This window comes from Bombina bombina, chromosome 4 (assembly GCF_027579735.1).
Source record: "Bombina bombina isolate aBomBom1 chromosome 4, aBomBom1.pri, whole genome shotgun sequence".
Classification (NCBI taxonomy): Eukaryota; Metazoa; Chordata; class Amphibia; order Anura; family Bombinatoridae; genus Bombina; species Bombina bombina.
The window spans coordinates 848,969,420-848,993,632 of record NC_069502.1 but is presented as its reverse complement, the minus strand read 5'-3'; the positions used below and the strand labels follow the sequence as shown (position 1 = coordinate 848,993,632).

General features: G+C 41.8%; 1 protein-coding gene across 1 annotated transcript; it reads left to right on the top strand.

Moving 5' to 3' along the window:
* Window positions 1–1,073: 1,073 nt before the first annotated feature.
* Window positions 1,074–23,938, top strand: LOC128657977 (zinc finger protein OZF-like; the record flags this gene model as incomplete). Its single annotated transcript, XM_053712417.1, has 5 exons — window positions 1,074–1,263; window positions 2,669–2,773; window positions 4,285–4,389; window positions 9,576–9,683; window positions 22,977–23,938. Coding segments are annotated over exons 1-5 (1,470 nt in total), but the record flags the coding sequence as incomplete, so codon positions are not given.
* Window positions 23,939–24,213: the final 275 nt, after the last annotated feature.

Below are 24,213 nucleotides of genomic sequence, written 5' to 3'. Positions count from 1 at the left end.
TTGAACAGTTGACCATTGCGATCTCTGAGGGAGGGGGGGGGGCCATTCTGGTGTGTGATTGAATTCGGTAGATCAGATTGTGGGAAGTCAATGTTCAAGCCTTTAGAGAAAGAGTCTATGTCCGTTGGATCCTTGTATATGTATGTTCTACCTTCCTTCTGTACAATTAGGCTGAAGGGGAATCCCCATCTGTATTTCACCTTCCTTTCTTGTAGTCTTTGGGTGATGAAGCGAATCTCTTTTCTTCTTTCTATGGTGGCTGGACTAATGTCTTGGAATATTTGAATACTGTATGTTTGAAATCTGATTTCTCTTTGGAGTCGCACTTGTTTCCAGATAGCCTCCTTGTCTAAATAATTTGTAAATTTGATAATGATATCCCTAGGAGGTTTTGGTGGGATAGGGAGTGGTTTAAGGGCCCTATGTGCCCTTTCCATTGATGTTTCAGAGAGTTTGACATTTGGGGCAATATATTCAAACATTTGCAAGAGGTAGGAGGGCAGCGATTCCTTAGTAGCTTCTTCTGGAACACCTCTTATTCTTAAGTTGCTGCGTCGGTTACGATTATCCAAATCTTCTACTTTCAATTGGAGAGATTGAACTATGGATTCGTGTCTTGTTAGTTGGTGGTTGACATCAGACACAATATTGTTCAGTGAATCCTGTTCTTCTTCTAAGTATTCGAGCTTTGACCCCATTTCATTTATGTCTTTCCTCAGAGATGACATTTCAGACTTAATAAATGTTTTTAGCTCAGCAAGATCAGATTTAGAGGGTAGTAGTGAGATAGTAGATTGTATCTGAGATAATTGGTCTGAGTTTGTGGTGTGTGTAACAAAGCGCAGTTCTTGCTGTGCAGACTCGTCACCAAGGAGTGACTGCACCTGTTCAGGCGTCTCTGTTTCATGTCTGGTGAAGAAAGAATTCACTGAAGTGACGCCTGTTAGTTTTTTGTCCGCTTTAGTATTTTTCTTTGCTGTCATTGTCGAGTAATGCGGCCTGTATATTGTAGATTTCAGGCTGTTTCAATATGTGGTTTGGGGAAGGAGGTTTAGCAAGGTTCCTATTATTGTATGTCTCAGAAAAGGGGTGTCTGCAAGAGGGTGGATATCGATAAAATCGAAGTTATATGGCTCTTATGGTTAATCCAAGTACAACTCTCATATTCTACTGTGACCCCTTCTCGTTTACTGTTTGCCGTGTTTGCTTTGCACAGCCCTTCCCAGCAATATCACGGCTCCCTTGCACTGGCCTATTCTAAAGGTATCAGTCTATTTGTCCATGGCCAGGACAGATGTACTAGTAGTCAACCCAAAAACTCCTCAGACCAAGTTCTATAGTGAATTATTTTGTCTCTGGTTGGGCCTTATTTTTCCGCCCCCTTGTTCCCAAATTGCCTTACCGCGTGGTCTTGTGTAATGGCGGTGCACTGTTTGCAATCGATCTCCTCCAGACAGATCCCGCTGCAAGTGATCTGCAAGTCCCGGTGGTTGTATAGTTAAGTTATTGAGCAGAGATCCCAATACTTTACATTACTTTCATGGGAAAGTCATTTGCCTCTTGCCATATTGTAGTCTGCCTCATTCGGTATAGCGGTTCGTCTTTTTTCACAATGATGGAGCTCTTTTTCTTCTTCTTCGGCTTACCGGAGTCTGTGAGCAAGGTTCATCTAGCAGTGTATAGGCGTTTGAAATGTAAATTCCCAATTTTAACTTTGATTATTAGGCTAGAGACCTATGGCTTGCACGGAGCTTTTCTAAACAGCGGCCATGTCCCTGCACGGCTACGCCCCGCCTCGGCCCTTTAACTTCTTAACTACCAAGGACGTGCCAGGCACGTCCTACAAAAAGTGTCAGTTCACTGCTTTTTGTGAATAGTACATACACGCACGCCCTCTCTTCTCTCTCACCCTCTGCTTTATGTGAATAGTACATACACACCCGCCCTCTCTTCTCTCTCACCCTCTGCTTTATGTGAATAGTACATACACATGCCCTCTCTTCTCTCTCACCCACTGCTTTATGTGAATAGTACATACACATGCCCTCTCTTTTCTCTCACCCTCAGCTTTATGTGAATAGTACATACACATGCCCTTCTCTCTCACTCACTGCTTTATGTGAATAGTACATACATGCCTCTCTTCTCTCTCACTCACTGCTTTATGTGAATAGTACACACACATGCCCTTCTCTCTCACTCACTGCTTTATGTGAATAGTACATACATGCCTCTCTTCTCTCTCACTCACTGCTTTATGTGAATAGTACACACACATGCCCTCTCTTCTCTCTCACCCTCTGCTTTATGTGAATAGTACATACACATGCCCTCTCTTCTCTCTCACCCACTGCTTTATGTGAATAGTACATACACATGCCCTCTCTTCTCTCTCACCCTCAGCTTTATTTGAATAGTACACACACATGCCCTCCTCTCTCACTCACTGCTTTATGTGAATAGTACATACACATGCCCTCTGTTATCTCTCACCCTCTGCTTTATGTGAATAGTACACACATGCCCTCTATTTTGATATTATTGATCAATTTCAATATCCCTCAAATATTAGGTGTAAGGAAATTATAAAGTACCTATTACTAGTTGATTTTGGGGTGAAATAAAACCCTAAACCATGAAATATTTTCTGCATTAAATGTTCTTACAGATAATGATGATATTAATACTGACGTAGATGTTAAAACAGAAGATGTGAGTGTAACGTGTCAGCTGGAAGCTCCAATGCAGGAAATGTGTGACAGTGACAATGCAGGTAAGTGCACGTGTGACGTGTCTTCTGTTTATGGGGTATTGCCTGGTTTTTATAGCTTATTGTCTGTAAGTGCTGTACATTATATCTCCAGTCAGGGTGTTTCCTCAATCACACACTGAGTGTCACAGTACAATATAGCCTGATACTCACTGACTGTTGTCACATTTCTAGTGTTTCTAACTGCGGATACACAGGTAGCACTTTGTAGGAGCATAAAATAAACAATAATTTGGGTTCAGTATGCCTTTAAGCTTCACGTGACTAGTACACACACATGCTCTCTGTTATCTGTCACCCTCTGCTTTATGTGAATAGTACACACACATGCCCTCTCTTCTCTCTCACCCTCAGCTTTATGTGAATAGTACATACACATGCCCTCTCTTCTCTCTCACCCTCAGCTTTATGTGAATAGTACTCACACATGCCCTCTCTTCTCTCTCACCCTCAGCTTTATGTGAATAGTACACACACATGCTCTCTATTTTCTCTCAGCCTCTGCTTTATGTGAATAGTACACACACATGCTCTCTCTTCTCCCTCACCCTCTGCTTTATGTGAATAGTACATAGACATGCCCTCTGTTCTCTCTCACCCTCTGCTTTATGTGAATAGTACATACACACACGCCCTCTCTTCTCTCTCACCCTCTGCTTTATGTGAATAGTACTTACACACACGCCCTCTCTTCTCTCTCACCCTCTGCTTTATGTGAATAGTACATACACATGCCCTCTCTTCTCTCTCACCCTCTGCTTTATGTGAATAGTACACATACACACACGCCCTCTCTTCTCTCTCACCCTCTGCTTTATGTGAATAGTACGTACATGCCCTCTCTTCTCTCTCACCCTCTGCTTTATGTGAATAGTACATACGTGCCCTCCTCTCTCACTCACTGCTTTATGTGAATAGTACATACACATGCCCTCTCTTCTCTCTCACCCACTGCTTTATGTGAATAGTACATACACACACGTCCTCTCTTCTCTCTCACCCTCTGCTTCATGTGAATAGTACATACACACGCCCTCTCTTCTCTCTCACTCACTGCTTTATGTGAATAGTACATACGTGCCCTCCTCTCTCACTCACTGCTTTATGTGAATAGTACATACACACGCCCTCTCTTCTCTCTCACTCACTGCTTTATGTGAATAGTACATACATGCCCTCCTCTCTCACTCACTGCTTTATGTGAATAGTACATACACACACGCCCTCTCTTCTCTCTCACCTTCTGCTTTATATGTGAATAGTACATACACATGCCCTCTCTTCTCTCTCACCCACTGCTTTATGTGAATAGTACATACACATGCCCTCTTCTCTCTCACCCTCAGCTTTATGTGAATAGTACACACATGCCCTCTATTTTGATATTATTGATCAATTTCAATATCCCTCAAATATTAGGTGTAAGGAAATTATAAAGTACCTATTACTAGTTGATTTTGGGGTGAAATAAACCCTAAACCATGAAATATTGTCTGCATTAAATGTTCTTACAGATGATGATGATATTAATACTGACGTAGATGTTAAAACAGAAGATGTGAGTGTAACGTGTCAGCTGGAAGCTCCAATGCAGGAAATGTGTGACAGTGACAATGCAGGTAAGTGCACATGTGACGTGTCTTCTGTTTATGAGGTATTGCCTGGTTTTTATAGCTTATTTTCTGTAAGTGTTGTACATTATATCACCAGTCAGGGTGTTTCCTCAATCACACACTGAGTGTCACAGTACAATATAGCCTGATACTCACTGACTGTTGTCACATTTCTAGTGTTTCTAGCTACGGATACACAGGTAGCACTTTGTAGGAGCATAAAATAAATCTTACATCGCTGTTATCTTTAAAGCCGCTTGTAATATACCTTTAACACCACTCTTCCAGCTATGATGTCACATTGCAAATTTAACCCCACCTAGCCTGAATATCCTTGCTTGATTGTTAACAAGCTAATTGCTTTAAGACTTCACTTGTGTGTTCTGCAGAACATTCTTAGACTCTGCTTGCTGAGTTCTTACCTCTCTCTTCAGATTAATCCTGACCTGTCCTCTCAGTTATCAACAGGATTTGCTTAGCCTCTCCTGGTTCTGACTGCTAGATAGATAAATCCTTTAGCAAAACAAGAGGTTTTACTTCCACTGCAGTAACAAAACAGCAGGACCGCTGTTCAGTGAGGATCCTGGGGATACTTGCTACTCTGTGTTGCACCTCCTACTCCAGCCTCTCCACCTGCAGTGTATTTTCCTATCAGTAACTATAGAGCCAGTGTGTATAGTATCTCAGGAGCTGTGTTTTCTAACCTCTTACAACTGAGAAAGTTCCTTTCCCCATTTCTTGGAGCTGCTGAAGTTTACTTTTCCTTCTGCTGCACCTGTACAAAGACAGATCTGCTCTCTTCTAACCACCACTGGTAACTCACCAATTCATAAACCTGAATCGCTGCTGGCAGTATTTAAGTTTACAGACATTCCTGCTGTGAATCTTCAGCCTGTATCACCCTGTGTTGTTTTCCTGTACACTGCAGTGTGGTTCACAAAAACAGAGGGACACTCCCACCATGTGGTGGGAAATCTACATTACAATCTTAATAATTCTACATTGAAGATACTATTTCCTTTCTGATACAAAGTATCTACCTTGGAAGTTTAAAGATGTATCTGTCAATTTATGCTGTGCCACACTCTCACAGCGACTATTTCTGGGAAGTTCTGAGATCTTTAGCCAGTCTTTCTCCTTGCATAAAAAGGAGTTATCACATCTGTTTGTCCTCTCTTTATATTGTGAGTTAAAGAGACGTATTTAAACCCTCTATCATACATGTGAAAGACCATCAGAGAAGCATGTTCCTATTTTTATGTGGAAAATGTTTTAAAGGGACATTGTATTCTTCCAGCAAGCGACGGCATTAAATATAGAACTAACCAAGCAGATTCATTGAGCACAACACACATATGAAAAAAGGCAATATTATTAATAATTACTGTGGTGAGAAGTGGCAGCAGCAGTGAACATGGAAATTGTAATAGCGTGTAGTAGTGTACCTAGCTGAATTGTGTATGCTAATGAGCTGTACATGTGGGGACACACATGTAGATGCAGAGATGTGGCCTATGGGTGAATATTTATTTTTTAGTTACATTTATTAAGAAAGACCAGAAACCTTTCTATTATATTGTATTTGTTTGTATAACGTAATTAGGTTTTGACTGTGTGTGCTTGTGTAGTGTGTCTGTGCATGTTTCCATGTGCATATCTGTATGTTTGTATGTGTATTTTCACCATGTCAAGTATAGGGGCTGTTAGAATACTAGTGCTGTATTGTCCTTATATCAGGTATAGGGGTTGTTTGAATACTAGTGCTGTATTGTCCTCATGTCAGGTATAGGGATTGTTTAAATACTAGTGATGTATTGTCCCTATATCAGGTATAGGGGTTGTTTGAATACTAGTGCTGTATTGTCCCCATGTCAGGTATAGGGGTTGTTTGAATACTAGTGCTGTATTGTCCCTATATACGGTATAGGGGTTGTTGGAATACTAGTGCTGTATTGTCCCCATGTCAGGTATAGGGGCTGTTGAAATGCAAGAGTTGTGTTGTCCACGTCAGGTATAAGGGCTGTTGGAATACTAGTGCTATATTATCCTCATGTCAGATATAGGGGCATTTGGAATACTAGTGCTGTATTTTCCCCATGTCAGGTATAGGAGCTGTTGGAATTCTAGTGCTTTATTGTCAGCATGTCAGGTATAAGGGCTATTGAAATACTAATACTCTATTATCCTCATGTCAGATATAGGTGCTCAGTGTTCTCCACAGAAAATTTTGCCAGCCAGGTCAGGTGGCATTATGAAGTAGCAGGGTGGGGGCAGTGTGATATTTTACCATTTTCAGCTATTCAAAACACACACACACCTAGATTATTAGTTTTGCATTAGAGGCTATGTGGTGCTAATGAGCAGTTTTGTCTCATCGCTCACTTACCTACAGCGCTGGTATTATGAGTTTTCAGAAACCCGTTGTTAAAAGTTTGGTCATTACCGCACTCCAATACCAGTGCTGCTTAAGTCAGCGGTGAGCTGGTGTAACGTGCTCGTGCACGATTTCCCCATAGCAATCAACGGGGAGAGCCGGCTTAAAAAAAGTCTAAAACATGCCAAAAAGCAGCGTAAAACTCAGTAACACAGCCCCATTGATTCCTATGGGGAAATAAATTTTAAGTCTACACCTAACACCCTAACATGAACCCCGAGTCTAAACACCCCTAATCTTACACTTATTAACCGCTAATCTGCTGCCCTCGACATCGCTGACACCTATATTATACTTATTAACCCCTAATCTGCCGCTCCGGACACTTTTAAGGGCTATTGGTAGTTTAGTTTAGACTAGGGTTTTTTTTTTATTTTAATAGGGCTATTAGATTAGATGTAATTAGTTTAAATTTCTGTAATTTGTTTATTATTTTCTGTAATTTAGTGTTTTGTTTTCTGTAATTTAGTGGGGTTTTTTTTGTACTTTAGCTAATTTAATTTACGTAATTGTATTTAATTTAGTTAATTTATTTAATTATAGTGTATAGTGTATAGGTGTTAGTGTAACTTAGGTTAGGTTTTATTTTACAGATAAATTTGTATTTATTTTAGCTAGGTAGTTATTAAATAGTTAATAACTATTTAATAACTATTCTACCTAGTTAAAATAAATACAAACTTGCCTGTAAAATAAAAATAAATCCTAAGCTAGATACAATGTAACTATTAGTTATATTGTAGCTAGCTTAGTGTTTATTTTACAGGTAAGTATTTAGATTTAAATAGGAATAATTTAGTTAATGATAGGAATATTTATTTAGATTTATTTAAATTATATTTAAGTTAGTGGGTGGTGTTAGGTTTAGGGTTAGACTTAGATTTAGGGGTTAATAACTTTAATATAGTGGCGGTGACATTGGGGGCAGCAGATTAGGGGTTAATAAATGTAGGTAGGTGGTGGCGATGTTAGGGACGGCAGATTAGGGGTTAATAATATTTAACTAATGTTTGTGAGGCAGGGGAGTGCAGCGGTTTAGGGGTTAATATGTTTATTATAGTGGGGGGCAACATTGGGGGCGGCAGATTAGGGGTTAATAAATGTAATGTAGGTGTCAGCGATGTCCAGATTAGGGGTTCATAAATATAATGTAGGTGGCGGCGGTGTCCGGAGCGACAGATGAGGGGTTACAATTTTTATTTTAGTATTTGCGATGCGGGAGGGCCTCGGTTTAAGGGTTAATAAGTAGTTTATGTGTGTTAGTGTACTTTTTAGCACTTTAGTTAAGAGATTTATGTTACGGCGTTACCATAAAACTCTTAACTACTGACTTTTAAATGCGTTAGGACTCTTGACAGGGTAGGGTGTACCGCTCACTTTTTGGCCTCACAGGACAGACTCGTAATACCGGCGCTATGGAAGTCCCATAGAAAAAAGACTTTACGGAGTTTACGTAAGTCATTTTGCGGTAAGAAGTGTGCGGTCACCCTAAACCTTTAAGACTCGTAAGACCAGCAGGCGTAAAAAAGCAGCGTTAGGACCTCTTAACGCTGCTTTTTTACCCTAATGCACAACTTGTAATCTAGACAAAATTAATTTAAGAATTGAACAGAATGTATTTAATGATAATTTGTGCAATACAAATTTAACGTTTTTAATATTAGCTAATTTTAGCTTAAGATAGCTAAACTTTTAGCAGGTAGTCAGTAAAATCAGCTGGGTGGTGCACCCACTAAAAAGGTCCTGGGGAGAACTTTGGGTGCTGTTGGAATTCTATTACTGTATTGTTTCATGTCAGGTCAAGGAGCCATGTTGGAATACTAGTGCTGTATTGTCCCCATGTCAGGTATAACGGGTGTTATTGTGATATAAGTGCATTTGCAAAGCATATGGGATGTTTTAATGAAAAACATTAGAATGGATTTTATTTTTAATATACAAGGGAATTCTGATTGGCTACGGTGGGGGTGTATTTGCAGCTAGTAAAGTCACTAAATCCCTGCTAACTTGCTTTACTACATGCTGTTCTTATGCTGTTACTACATGGTACTTCTTCCAGATGTGACAGCTAGTGATCTCTACTCAGGTTTAGTTAAATTAAATTACACAATTTTTTACATTTTATTTTAATCTTAAAGGGACATTTCACCCCAAATTTTTCTCCCCTTTAAATTATTCCCAATTATCATTTTAACCTGCTAGAGTGTATTAAATTGGTTACAAGTAGCTCCTTTACTCCTATTTCAGCATTTGAAATAGCTGATTTAGCCTGTGGTGTCGCCACCTATACTGAACAAATTAATACTGGAGTATAGGCTATTGAATAGCCTAAGTATACACAGCCAGCAGAAGAGATTACACTCTCAGTGGAATGCAGGATAGTTAAGTAATAAAATGATCATTTTCCATTGTTCTCTCTATGTATTGAGCTTTGGTGTTCTAGCCAAATAAAAGATAAGGAAGCAAATCTGTTTACACAAACTTAGAACATAATGAGATCTGATATCACCTTTAAGTTCAACCCATTGTAATAGGCTGTGGTTTCAAAGCACAAAATCAGTTACTTCATATACACAAATAAGCATGAAAATGGAATTTCTCAAATATTTTTTACTCTGCAGTTGGTATAACAAGTAATTTAAAATACATTAATGGAAAAACAATTTTACAGTGTACTGTCCCTTTAAGTTTTTAAAAGAGACCATTGGCACTGTAAATAGTGACTCTTTAGATTGATTGTTTTTTTTTTTTATTGCAGGTGTAAATGATGCTAAGATTTCATGTAACACTAAACAAACTGAAGATCAGTGGCTAAGAAATATGCCAGGAGCTGCAGAACAGGAAATATGTGCCAATATAAGCACAGGTGAGTGTACATGTGTGTGATGTGCCTGAAGGATACAGGGCACAGGTGAGTGTACGTGTGTGACATGTAAGGGACACAGGGCACAGGTTAGTGTATGTGTGTGATGTATCTGAGAGACACGGGGCACAGGTGATTGTAAGTGTGGGACATTTCTGAGGGACACAGGGCACAGGTGAGTGTATGTGTGTGATGTGTCTGAGGGATACAGCGCACAGGTGAGTGTACGTGTGTGATGTGTCTGAGGGATACAGGGCACATGTGAGTGTACATGTGTGATGTGTCTCAGGGATACAGGGCACAGGTGAATGTACATGTGTGACGTGTCTGAGGGATACAGGGCACAGGTGAGTGTACATGTGTGATGTGTCTGAGGGATACAGGGCACAGGTGAGTGTACATGTGTGATGTGTCTGAGGGATACAGGGCACAGGTGAGTGTACATGTGTGATGTGCCTGAGGGATACAGGGCACAGGTGAGTGTACATGTGTGATGTGCCTGAGGGATACAGGGTACAGGTGAGTGTACATGTGTGATGTGTCTGATGGATACAGGGCACAGGTGAGTGTACATGTGTGATGTGTCTGAGGGATACAGGGCACAGGTGAGTGTACGTTTGTGATGTGTCTGAGGGATACAGGGCACAGGTGAGTGTACGTGTGTGATGTGTCTGAGGGATACAGGGCACAGGTGAGTGTACATGTGTGATGTGTCTGTGGGTCACAGGGCACAGGTGAGTGTATGTGTGTGATGTGTCTGAGGGATACAGGGCACATGTGAGTGTATGTGTGTGACATGTAAGGGGCACAGGTGAGTGTACATGTGTGACATGTAAGGGACAAAGGGCACAGGTGAGTGTACGTGTGTGACATGTAAGGGACAAAGGGCACAGGTGAGTGTACGTGTGTGACATGTAAGGGACAAAGGGCACAGGTGAGTGTACGTGTGTGACATGTAAGGGATGCAGGGCACAGGTGAGTGTACGTCTGTGACATGTAAGGGGCGCAGGTGAGTGTACGTGTGTGACATGTAAGGGACACAGGGCACAGGTGAGTGTACGTCTGTGACATGTAAGGGACACGGCACAGGTGAGTGTACGTCTGTGACATGTAAGGGGCGCAGGTGAGTGTACGTGTGTGACATGTAAGGGACACAGGGCGCAGGTGAGTGTATACGTGTGTGACATGTAATGGGCACAGGTGAGTGTACATGTGTGTGAGGTTTCTGAGGGACACAGGCCACAGGTGTGTGATGTGCCTGAGGGACACAGGGCACAGGTGAGTGTATATGTGTGATGTGCCTGAGGGACACAGGGCACAGGTGAGTGTACATTTGTGATGTGTCTGAGGGACACAGGGCACAGGTGAGTGTACTGGTGTGTTGTGTCTGTGGGAAACAGGGCACAGGTGAGTGTATGTGTGTGATGTGCCTGAGGGATACAGGGCACAGGTGAGTGTACGTGTGGGATGTGCCTGAGGGACACAGGGCGCAGGTGAGTGTATGTGTGTGACATGTGAGGGATGCAGGCCACAGGTGAGTGTACGTGTGTGATGTGTCTGAGGGATACAGGGCACAGGTGAGTGTACATATGTGAGGTATCTCAGGAATATAGGGCACAGGTGAGTGTGTGGTTATTAATTAGTTTAAAATATTTTTACTAAATATAATTCTAATTTAGTACTAAATCTCTATGGTAAAACCACTAAACCAATACAAGTAAGTTGTGAAATAAACACTTTAAAAAGAGTCTCCATTCTTTCCAAACAGTTTATTAGGAATCAATATATGTTACTAATAAGAGAAAGATTTACAGCTATATATACACATCTATTTTACTGCAAAAAAGTCCAAATAATTAATACAGGGCAACTCTACTACAACCCCAATTTGTGCAACACTGCTAAAATAATCATAGGAATGTACTTGGCCACATCCTCCAGTGTGTCCACCATCAGCCATCTTTTCAGCAGGAACAAGATAAGAAAGAGAGAGAGGTTTTGATGTTCCAGTTTTTTTTTATACCCCAATTCAATAGGGAGTGGTTTATCAAAGGCTATTGGGAGTGTCCTATTTAGACAGACACTAGGCCAAAGAACTACTTGAATATTCAATTTTAAAACCAGCTATGTGAAATGCCAGGCATAAAATCTGTAAGCTATATTTTAATATTCCAGTGATAAAATGTCACCACAGAGTGTACGTGTGTGATTTTTCTGTGGGAAACGGGGCACAGGTGAGTGTACGTGTGTGATGTGTCTGTGGGATACACGGCACAGGTGAGTATACATGTTTAATGTGTCTGAGTGACACAGGGCACAGGTGAGTGTACGTATGTGAGGTGGCTGATGAATACAGGTGAGTGTATGTATGTGACATGTCTCTGTGAAACAGGGCACAGGTGAGTGTACATGTGTGATATGTCTATGGGAAACAGGGCACAGGTGAGTGAACGTGTGTGATGTTTCTGATGGATACACGGCACAGGTGAGTGTACATGTGTGATGTGTCTGAGGGACACAGGGCACAGGTGAGTGTATGTGTGTGATGTGTCTGATGTGTGACATGTAAGGGGCACAGGTGAGTGTACGTGTGTGACATGTAAGGGACGCAGGGCACAGGTGGTACGTGTGTGACATGTAAGGGACGCAGGCCACAGGTGAGTGTATGTGTGTGATGTGTCTGAGGGACACAGGGCACTGGTGAGTGTAGGTGTGTGACATGTAAGGGGCACAGGTTAGTGTACATGTGTGTGAGGTGTCTGGGGGACACAAGGCACAGGTGAGTGTACATGTGTGACATGTAAGGGATGCAGGCCATGTGAGTGTACGTGTGTGTGACATGTAAGGGACACAGGGCACAGGTGAGTGTACGTATGAGATGTTTGTGGGACACAGTTCACAGTTGAGTATACATGTGTGACATGTAAGGGATGCAGGCCATAGGTGAGTGCACGTGTGGGATGTGTCTGTGGGAAACAGAGCACCGGTGAGTACATGTGTGCGATGTGTCTGAAGGACACAGGTGAGTGTATGTGTGACATGTAAGGGACCCTGGGCACCAGTGAGTGTATACGTGTGTGACATGTAAGGGGCACAGGTGAGTGTACATGTGTGTGAGGTGTCTGAGGGACGCAGGGCACAGGTGAGTGTACTTGTGTGACATGTAAAAGATGCAGGCCACAGGTGAGTGTACGTGTGTGATGTGCCTGAGGGACACAGTGCATAGGTGAGTGTACGTGTGTGACATGTAAGGGACACAGGGCACAGATGAGTGTATATGTGTGTGACATGTAAGGGGCACAGGGTACAGGTGAGTGTACATGTGTGATATATCTGAGGAATACAGGGCACAGGTTAGTGTACGTGTGTGATGTGGCTGAGGGACACAGGTGAGTTTATGTGTGTGACATGTAAGGGGCACAGGTGAGGGTACGTGTGTGATGTATCTATGGGAAAAAGGGCACAGGTGAGTGTACGTGTGTGATGTGTCTGATGGACACAGGTATGTATGTGTGTGACATGTAAGGAGCACAGAGCACAGGTAAGTGTACATGTGTGACATGTAAGGGACGCAGGGCACAGGTGAGTGTATGTGTGTGATGTGTCTGAGGGATACAGGGCACAGGTGAGTGTACGTGTGTGACATGTAAGGGACACAGGGCACAAGTGAGTGTATGTGTGTGATGTGTCTGAGGGATACAGGGCACAGGTGAGTGTACATGTGTGACATGTAAGGGATGCAGGGCACAGGTGAGTGTACGTGTGTGACATGTAAGGGACACAGGGCACAGGTGAGTGTACGTGTGTGACATGTAAGGGGCACAGGTTAGTGTACATGTGTATGAGGTGTCTGAGGGAAACAACGCACAGATGAGTGTACGTGTGTGACATGTAAGGGATGCAGGCCACAGGTGAGTGTGCATGTGTGAGGTGTCTGTGGGACACAGGGCACAGGTGAGTGTACGTGTGTGAGGTGTCTGAGGGACACAGGGCACAGATGAGTGTACGTGTGTGACATGTAAGGGACAAAGGGCACAGGTGAGTGTACGTGTATGACATGTAAGGGACACAGGGCACAGATGAGTGTACATGTGTGACATGTAAGGGATGCAGGCCACAGGTGAGTGTACATGTGTGATGTGTCTGAGGAATACAGGGTACAGGTGAGTGTACATGTGTGATGTGTCTATGGGACACAGGTGAATATTTCTGTGTGATGTGTCTGAGGGACACAGGTGAGTGTACTTGTGTGACATATAAGGGACACAGGGCACAGGTGAGTGTACATGTGTGACATGTAAGGGACACAGGGCACAGGTGAGTGTACGTGTGTGAAATGTAAGGGACACAGGGCACAGGTGAGTGTACATGTGTGATGTCTGAGGGATACAGGGCACAGGTGAGTGTACGCGTGTGACATGTAAGGGGCACAGGTGAGTGTACATGTGTGATATGTAAGGGACGCAGGGCACAGGTGAGTGTATGTGTTATGTGTCTGAGGAACACAAGGCACAGGTGAGTGTACGTGTGTGACATGTAAGGGACACAGGGCACTGGTGAGTGTACATGTGTGATGTGTCTGAGGGATACAGGGCACAGGTGAGTGTACGCATTTGATGTGTCTGAGGGACACAGTTGAGTGCGTGTGTGTGTGACATGTAAGGGACACTTGGCACAGGTGAGTGTACGTGTGTGGCATGTAAGGGATGCAGGCCACAGGTGAGTGTACGTGTGTGATGTGTCTGTGGGAAACAGGGCACAGGTGAGTGTATGTGTGTGACATGTCTCTGTGAAACAGTGCCCAGGTGAGTGTACTTGTGTGATGTGTCTGTGGGAAACAGGGCGCAGGTGAGTCTACGTGTGTGATGTGTCTCAGGGACACAGGGCACAGGTGAGTGTACATGTGTGAAGGACACAGGTGAGTGAAAGTGGGTGACATGTAAGGGACACAGGGCACAGGTAAGTGTATGTATGTGGCATGTCTCTGTGAAACAGGGCACAGGTAAGTGTATTTGTCTCACTTTTAGAGCCACTACTCCCGCCTTATAAAACACATGGATGGAAACTCACCTGTTATTTGTGGTGATTGTGATATAACTTATGTAGGGCTAAATTCTAAATACAATGAATGCAAAAGACTGAGCATTGCTTCAGCGCAAGGGTATGAAATGGCTCAGCACTTAAAATTTCCATAATTTCTATTCATTTTCCTCCTTTATTTAAAAAGTAGAAAATACTTTTGTCTTGAACTATATAAATTCCTTTATATATTTGCTGTTTCTATCATATGACTGTGGTACATTCTCTCACCCAGGCAATACATGTTAACATAATTAAATGGACTATAGTGAGATTTTAATAAGCAATGGAAAACGTATGTTGTTTTTTTTTTTTTTTTTTTTTTTTTTTAAACAAGCTTTATTGACAAAGAAAATTGAAATAACATACATTCAAGCCGTGCTTGATATTTGGTCATCAGTAATACAAAACAATACCTCTGGACATTAATAAATTTAGCTTAACACATCTTTCACCTACTTTCGGGTGTATCAAAGAGACGGAATGTCCAAGAGTAAAAGAATACAAGGAACAAGCCAGCTGTGAAGTCCAAAGCTTGTGGTTTTTCTTTTTCAAATAAACAAAAATCAGATAATAAAACAACGAAAGAAAAAGAAAAAAGAGAATGAAAAAGCAAAACAAAATGTAACATGTTACGTAACTTGTATGTTTATAATAATACATTATGAGATGAGAGTTGCGATGCAGAGTACTTTGTATATCATGGGTTATGGAGTATACAGTCGTCAAGAAGCTTAAAGCCTATAAGTCCGGGTATCCGTCAGGGCCCAGAATCAGAGAGGGGATATGGAGATGTCAGTTATTCATCAAGTGGACCCAACAACCCCATGAATATAGGTCTCCCAATAGAGGGACATTGCACAGTAAAAGTCAAGTCTGTTAGTTTGGATGTAGTGGTACTTCTCAAGGGATAGTAGGAGTGTAACATTTTGCATCCAGCTTTTTGTGGTCGGGACGGCTCTCTGTTTCCATAGTCTAGGTACTAATTGTTTTGCGCTGCTAAGCATGATATATAATAATTTGGATTTATATTTACATTTGATTCGTGGGGGTTTGTTGAAAAGCAGAATCAGAGGGTCTAAAGGAATCTCGTGTACAAGGGCTTTTTGGATTTCAGTGTGAATGCTTTTCCAAAAGGGTTGGAGAACTGGACAGTCCCACCATATGTGGTATAAAGTGCCTACATGTCCACAGCCTCTCCAGCACAGAGGGTCAGAGAGTCCATGAATTTTGGCCAGCCTACTGGGGTATAAGTACCACCTGCATAATAGTTTCATGTTTGTCTCGGTGATGTTCATTGAGGATGGTGCTTTCCCCATATGTTGAAAGATGGAGTCCCATGTCTCAGAGGGGACACTAAAGCCCAGTTCCGTTTCCCAGGTTCGGGTGTATGATGGAAGATTTCTAGAGTGTATAGATGATAAAATCTTATAAGTCGAGGAAAGGGTTCCCCTCGTTGGCTGTGTGGACCAGCAAAGTGTTTCAAAGGGGTTTAAACTCCTAACTATATTAGCCCTATCTTTATGGTGTGAGATAAAATGGGACAGTTGGAGGTATTCAAACCAATTGTTAAAGTATGGGATATTTCTCTCTGCCAACGTGGACCTGGGTAAGATACTACCCTCCTCTAGCAAGGAGAAGCAGGGTAGCCCTGCTGCTATACTATATGTCCCATTCGCCCATACCTGCAGGCAAGGGGGAAGGGCTTTATTATGGCAAAGGGGGGTTAATGGGGAAGGTACCGTAGACACCCCCTTTATGGATTTAGTAAGGTGATCCCATGTCAGAAAAGTGTCTATTATCAGGGAGGTGGGGGATTTCCACGGGGCTCTGTCTCGTTTGTGTAGCCAGCATTGTGTGCCTAAACTTTTTGAGCCAGTTAAGTCATGTTCGAGCCTCACCCATTCTTTGTCTTGCGCGTTTTTGCACCAATCTATAATTCTAGTGAGAAAGGCTGCTTGCTGATAGAACAGAAGGTTAGGAACTCCAAGTCCTCCTCTATTGCGGGGCCTATAAAGTGTGGCCTTTGCAATTCTAGGACGTTGGTGCGCCCACAGGAAGGCATTGACTAATTTTTGCGCTGAGCTGATGTAGTGCTGAGGGAGATAGATAGGGACTGTCTGGAACAAATAGAGGAAGCGCGGAAGAATGCTCATCTTGAAAGCATGTGCTCTACCGAGCCAAGATAAGCATTTATTCTGCCAGCCCTTCAGTTCTGCCTTGACAGACTCAAACAGAGCCTGATGATTCAATTGGAACAGGGAATCCTGTGCGTTCGAGAGTTGAATTCCTAAGTATTTGATGGAGGTGTGCTCCTGTCGGAATAAGTATTGCTCTGAAATCTGGTTGGCCCTGTGGTCTGAAAGCCCTACACTTAAAAATTCCGACTTCAACATGTTAATTTTGAAATTAGATAGGGAACTATATCTCTCTATGACAGGAATTAGGGAGGAAAGTGATTCCAGGGGTGAGGTTAGAGTAAAAAGGACGTCATCTGCGTACATTGTAGTTTTGTACTGAGTGTCACCTATTTGAATCCCTTTTATTCCTGAATTTTTCCTAACATTAGCAGCTAGGACCTCCATAGCCAAAACGAACAGCAGGGGGGAAAGAGGACAGCCCTGTCTTGTACCGTTAAGGATGGGAAAGGGGTCTGATAAAGAATCATTTAGCTTAATCCGGGCTTTAGGAGTATGATATAAGGCAAAAATTTTCCCTATAAGTTTCTCTCCCATTCCAAAACGTGCTAATGTGAGTTTTAAGAATTGCCAATCTAATCTATCAAACGCCTTTTCAGCATCAATGGCTAGAAAGATAGAGGGAATGGAATGAGTTTTTGCATAATCAAGGAGATTGAGGATCTTAATAGTGTTGTCTCTCGCCTCTCGGCGAGGGACAAAGCCCACTTGGTTTAGGTGGATTAGTTGGGGTAGCAATTTGTTGAGTCTTAAGGCGATGAGTTTTGCGTACAATTTGATGTCAACGTTTAGAAGTGAAATAGGGCGAAAATTAGCGGGGGAGTTAGTAGGTTTGCCCGGTTTGGGGATCACTGTAATGTGGGCTTCTAACATTGAGGAAAGAAAAGGGTGCGTCTGGTCGGCAGTGTTAAAGACCGTGCATAGGTGGGGAATCAAGATTGGTGCAAATTTCTTATAATAGGAAGCCGTAAACCCGTCAGGGCCTGGGCTCTTACCTGATGGTAACTGTTTAAGGGCTACGGCAATTTCTGCTGCCGAAAAGGGAGACTCGAGATCAGCTGCCTGCGCTTCTGTTAACTGAGGTAAGGGGGTGTCTAAGAGGTATGCTTTAGTGGTATTATCGTCATTGCTTGAAGCATTTAGTCTCGGTAGGTTATAAAGTTTTGAATAATAAGCTAAGAATTGGGAGAGTATCTCCGGGGTCGTATTGACCGTCTTTTCTGATGGTGATTTAATTTCGGTAACAAAGGTTTTTAGTTTTTTAAGTTTTAAGGAGCGTGCAAGGAACTTTCCTGCTCTGTTACTCTCGAAGTAAAATTTTTGTTTAGTTTTTAGAGCTAGTGTGTTAGCCTCCTGCATTAGCTGTTCTTGTACTGTTTGCCTAGCTTTGTCAAGTTCTTCGAGGGTGCGTGTGTCTGTTGGGTTCAATTTATGTTGGTGTTCCAATTTAGCTAGGAGGTCAGTGGATGATTTGTAAAGCAACCGTGCTTTTTGCCTGATGTACGCTTTATATTTAATGAACTCTCCTCTGATATAGCATTTGTGGGCTTCCCAGACCACAAGGGGGTCTGTCTCTGGTAGTGAGTTTAGTTGAAAATATTCCGGAAGCCTCTTCTCTATTTTGTTTTTAAAATCAGGGTAGTTTAACAAATTATCATCTAATTTCCATATAAAGGAGGGCTGTGGTGCAGAGGGCCATATCAATTGTGTCAGCACAGCAGAGTGGTCAGACCAGACTGTGTGTGAAAGTTTAGAGGTGAGGACATAAGACAAGCCTTTTTGGTTTGTAAGGAGGTAATCGATTCTACTGTATGAACGATGTGGAGATGAGAAAAAGGTGTAGTCCCTTCTAGTTGGATGTTTAAATCTCCATGTGTCAAAAATTGTCTGTTCGTACATGAGTTTCCATAATTGTTTAAGTGTATTTTTAGATGTGGAAGGCATTGGATTTGTGGTGTCCATATCCGGGTGTATGGGTATATTAAAGTCACCTCCAATGTAGAGTGTTCCTATAGTGTGATCTAAAATCCGTGCAAAATGTTTTTTGAAAAAGGGGAGTTGATTTTTGTTCGGGGCATATAGATTTACTAGAGTGGCTGGTGAGCCAAACAACAGACCAGTCACACACAAAAACCTCCCCTCCGTGTCCGTATATGTTTGAATCGGGGTAAAGGAAATGTGCCTGCTTATAAGGATGCTCACTCCATTTCTTTTGTGATCAAAGGAGTTGTGGAAATGTTGTGTATAGTGTCCCCCAAAATATTTTGGTTCCTTAAGTTTTAGGAAGTGCGTTTCCTGTAGGAATAAAATATCACCTCCTTTGCGACGGAGGTCTAACATAGCCATAGAACGCTTCTGTGCTGAATTAAAACCTCTCACGTTCTGGCTTATCAAAGTAATGTTCTTGCTGTTAGAAGTCATGGTTTGTCGGTGCGGGAATGTCTGTCAATTTGTATAGGTGTCTATTCAGTGAAGTCTTGATGACAAGCAGTGTGTGCATACTCCATTTCAGCTGTAACCCAAAGTCTGCATTTCTCATACGTAACATAAACATCAAAAACAGGTAATAACCTAAAAGTGAGCAGTGACATTTACATCTAAACAAAAAATATCTTAGTGAAAATAACGCCATAAAACGTTTATTACTTACGAGGAGGCAGTAGCCAGCTCCACATAAAAGTATATAATAAGGTCTAACAAGTGCCCATGTTTCACATTTACATAACAGTAATAAAGATAAACAGGCTTAATCTGTGACATTATGCATGATAAACGAGCCAAACTGTTTTACTTAATAACAAGAGCTTTTTAGTAATTATAACAGTGAAGGCAGAAGGAAAAAGAAAAACAAAAGGATACTTATCGGCATCCAACAGGGCAGAACTTCGAAAATCAAACAAACAAGGATAACACCAACTGTGCTATTGTTCAGGCAAACTTTGCCAGGTCTCTGGTTAGGGGTCACAAGACCCAGCTTACATCTCATCCTCCCAGACTAGGGCTCTGGAGGGAGCATCAAGGAGAGGAACTTGGAGACCTGGTTGTTGGATGAGCTCTTTGCTTATGGGAAACCTTTTGCCAGCCTCCTCGATCTGTCCCAGCTGGTCTTTTCTTTGGGGGTTCTTGAGAGTCCTCCGTAGGTGTTTCAATGGGGGTCTCAATCTCTAGGGCCGAGCAGAAATCCCCAACATCTTTCAGAGATTTACAGTTTAACTTCCTGTTTCCATGTAGGACATATAGGTGAAAAGGAAAGCCCCATCTGTATAGGATCCTCTTTTGTCGTAAAAGTGTGGTCAGTGGAGCCAGTTCCCTTCTTCTTTGTAAAGTCCTTTGTGATAAATCTTGGAAGAATTGTAGAACGACACCTCTAAACTTAACCGGCTGGTTCTTACGGGAGAGGTTCAGGAGCTCCTCTTTTTCTCCGAAGTCTTTGAACTTCATAATGACATCCCTTGGGGGTGCTGTGTCGGGAGGTTTGGGCCTCAGGGCTCTGTGGGCTCTGACCCAAGGGATGTCTGTAGTCGGTGAGGTGTTCTTCAGGTGAGCAAAGAGAGCTGGAAAATAAGTCGGGAAATCTTTCGGGAGTACCGACTCAGGAATACCTCTTATTCTAAGATTTTTCCTGCGGCTGCGATTTTCCAGGTCTTCTATCTTGTCATGTAGATCAGATAGCAGCTCGGTATGATGTTTTGTTACATTCTGAGTCGTATTAATTTCTCCTTGCAAGTGGTCTGTAAATTCCTCTAATGCTTCCACTCTATTGCCCATAGAGTGCAGGTCCTGTTTCAATTCCGCTATTTCTTCGCGTATACATGAGCGGATTATGTCTGCAATGTCCTGCTTAGACGCCAGTGTGGAGAGAATAGTGTTTGGCACAGAGGTGCTTTCCTCAGCGGTCTCCACCATTTTTTGTGGTGTCTTCACCCTTTGTAAAGGTGATCTGGCCATCTCAGAGTTCATAATTGCCTTAGTTCCCGTAGGGGAAAAAAACTGATCTACCACACTGTCCCTCTGACTATTCATTTTCTGTGGCTTGCTGGGCTTTGCTGAACGTTTGGTGTTCATAGTTGAGACTTAGTAGGGGGCACAGCGAGCATACAGTGGACACCCCTGGCGACCCCCTCTGCGAAGGTGGGGCAAAAATAACAGTCCTGGATTAACCCCTATCAGAAACAAAAAGGGATGTGTATTAAATATATGGTCTCTGATCAAAGCTGGGTTATCTCTAGATGTGGGTTTCAAATAAAAACTCAGTCCAGTATTAGTGTGAGCCGCAAAGCTCTCCTCAATAGTTATGTGGTTAAGTACAGTAAAGGAGCTATGATTTGTAGCTGCTTAATAACCGGTATGTCCAGTATGTTCTCCTGTATCTGGCTACAAACCAAACAAGAATCCGCTGTTATAGTCCTCTTTATATTGTACTTTATATATTTGTATTTCTTCCCTCCTGCGCTAACTTTGTTAAGTGACCCGATCAGGCCAAGGACTGTTTATTCTCCCCTGCACACGCAGCTTCTGGCTATGTGTGATGCTGTCAAGATGGCGGCCTATTGCGGAGGGGCCTCAGGGACCGGCGGCTCGCGGCCAGAGTAGCACACGCGGGGGAAGATAATGGGGGGTTCCCTTCTGCCTCTCCCAGTTACCTGTGGTCATCCGAGTCCGGTAAGAGTAGGCACCTTTCTCCTTACATAGTTGTGGCTTTCTGCCGTTTGTTGCGTAGCGGCGCTTCTAGAACTGCAGCGTGTGGCTTGAAAACTGAGTGAACTGTCAGTCTCTCAGTTGGGATAGCAAACCGCTCTTTAAAAAGTTGATCTTCAGCCTCTCTAAGTGAATATTTATCGGCTCCTTGTAGATAAGTGTGTATGGTGGCAAAATTGTGACTTTATAGGGCCATATTGTCGGAGCTGGCTACCGGAGCTATGGAGTTAAGCAGCCATCTTAGCTGCGGCCAGCTCCGCCTCCCCACGTATGTTGTTTTTAAACCTTGTAATAAGTCTCACATAGGAATTCTGATTGGTTACAATGAGGCTGTATTTGCAGCTAGTAAAGTAACTTATCTAACTCGCTTTACTGCTTGACACATGGATTTACTGTTGTGCTAATGTCATTATATGTATTGTTTCTTACTGATGTGACTGCTAGTGATGAAGGCTGAGGCGTATTCAACTTAAATTACACAAATTTTCACATTCAGTTTTAAATGATTTTTTGTAAAGAGACGACAGAAATTGTAAATAGTGATTTATTTATTTTTTTTAAGATGAAAAAGATGCTAAGATTTCATGTAACACAGAACAAACAGAAGATCAGTGGCTAAGAAATATGCCAGAACCATCAGTGCAGGAAATATGTGACAATATAAATACAGGTGTGTGTGTGTTTGTGTAACATGTCTGAGGGACACAGGGTGCAAGTGAGTGTACATGTCTGATGTTTATGTTCACTAATAAAGTTTATTTTGCATATTATATATTACCTTTTATATAAAATGATAATCTGGTCTTCATTACAAGTAAAGAATATATGGCATAAATCCAATATTCGAAAAAAAATAAAAATAAATCTTTTGTAGTTGACTCGTGAGTGAGATTCTTCTCTCTGATGAAGATTTTGTATATAGCGTTGACATACTGGGGTGATTTTCTTTGTTTTTGTTGTTCTAAAGTCATCCTTGTTTTAACCACAAGCACATGAGCAGTAGTTATAAAGATTTATTTATGGTTAAAATGATCACTAAAAGTTTCTGTGAACACAACTTTAAAAGAACTGGATACATTAGGTAGAAAACCATTAATTTCAATTAAGTTCAGTCTTTGACTTAGTGTGAATTCTCAGAAATAGTCCCTAACTTTCAGTAAACTGTCCTTAAGCCTTTGCATGGAAGCTGGGATAGGTCTAGTTGTCACAGTATCTACTACAAGTGTAGGGGACTGACTAAATCAGAACAGTTTATATGTTTTAATGATAAAATAATTATGTAATTAATAACATTTACTCCTATTCTGTTTCTTATTGACAGGTGAATTCACAAACTGCAATAATCCTAGTCATGATCAGAGTTCAGATGCTTCTTTACTTCTGCAAAATCAAAGAAGCCACATGGGAAATTTACATCTTTGTAAACATCTAAATATTCATATAGGAGAAAAGCCATTTTCCTGTCCTATATGTGGGAAATTTTTTAACCATAAAAAAAATCTTGTTGCTCATTGCAAAATACATAGAACAAAAAAAGGATTTTTATGTTCTGACTGTGGAAAATGTTTTACTCAGAAATCAACTCTTATTACGCATCAGAAAATTCATACTGGGGAGAAAGCATTTTCATGTTCTGAATGTGGAAAATGTTTTACTCTGAAATCACATCTTCTTAGCCATCAGAAAGTTCATACAGGGGAGAAACCATTTTCATGTTCTGACTGTGGGAAATGTTTTACTCTGAAATCAAATCTTATGACGCATCAGAAAACTCATACTGGGGAGAAAGCATTTTCATGTTCTGACTGTGGAAAATGTTTTACCCGGAAAATTACTCTTATTAAGCATCTGAAAATTCATACTGGTGAGAAAGCATTTTCATGTTCTGACTGTGGGAAATGTTTTACTCTGAAATCAACTCTTCTTAGCCATCAGAAAATTCATACAGGAGAAAAAGCATTTTCATGTTCTGACTGTGGGAAATGTTTTACTCAGAAATCAAATCTTATGACGCATCAGAAAACTCATACTGGGGAGAAAGCATTTTCATGTTCTGACTGTGGGAAATGTTTTACTCTGAAATCAAATCTTAGTAGGCATCAGAAAATTCATACAGGAGAGAAAGCATTTTCATGTTCTGACTGTGGGAAATGTTTTACTCAGAAATCAACTCTTCTTAGCCATCAGAAAATTCATACGGGCGAGAAAGGATTTTCATGTTCTGACTGTGGGAAATGTTTTGCTCTGAAATCAAATCTTATTAGCCATCAGAAAATTCATACAGGGGAGAAAGGATTTCTTTCATGTAATTGGCAAGAGTTCATGAGCTAGTGACGTATGGGATATACATTCCTACCAGGAGGGGCAAAGTTTCCCAAACCTCAAAATGCCTATAAATACACCCCTCACCACACCCACAATTCAGTTTTACAAACTTTGCCTCCCATGGAGGTGGTGAAGTAAGTTTGTGCTAGATTTCTACGTTGATATGCGCTTTGCAGCAGGCTGAAGCCCGGTTTTCCTCTCAGAGTGCAGTGAATGTCAGAGGGATGTGAAGA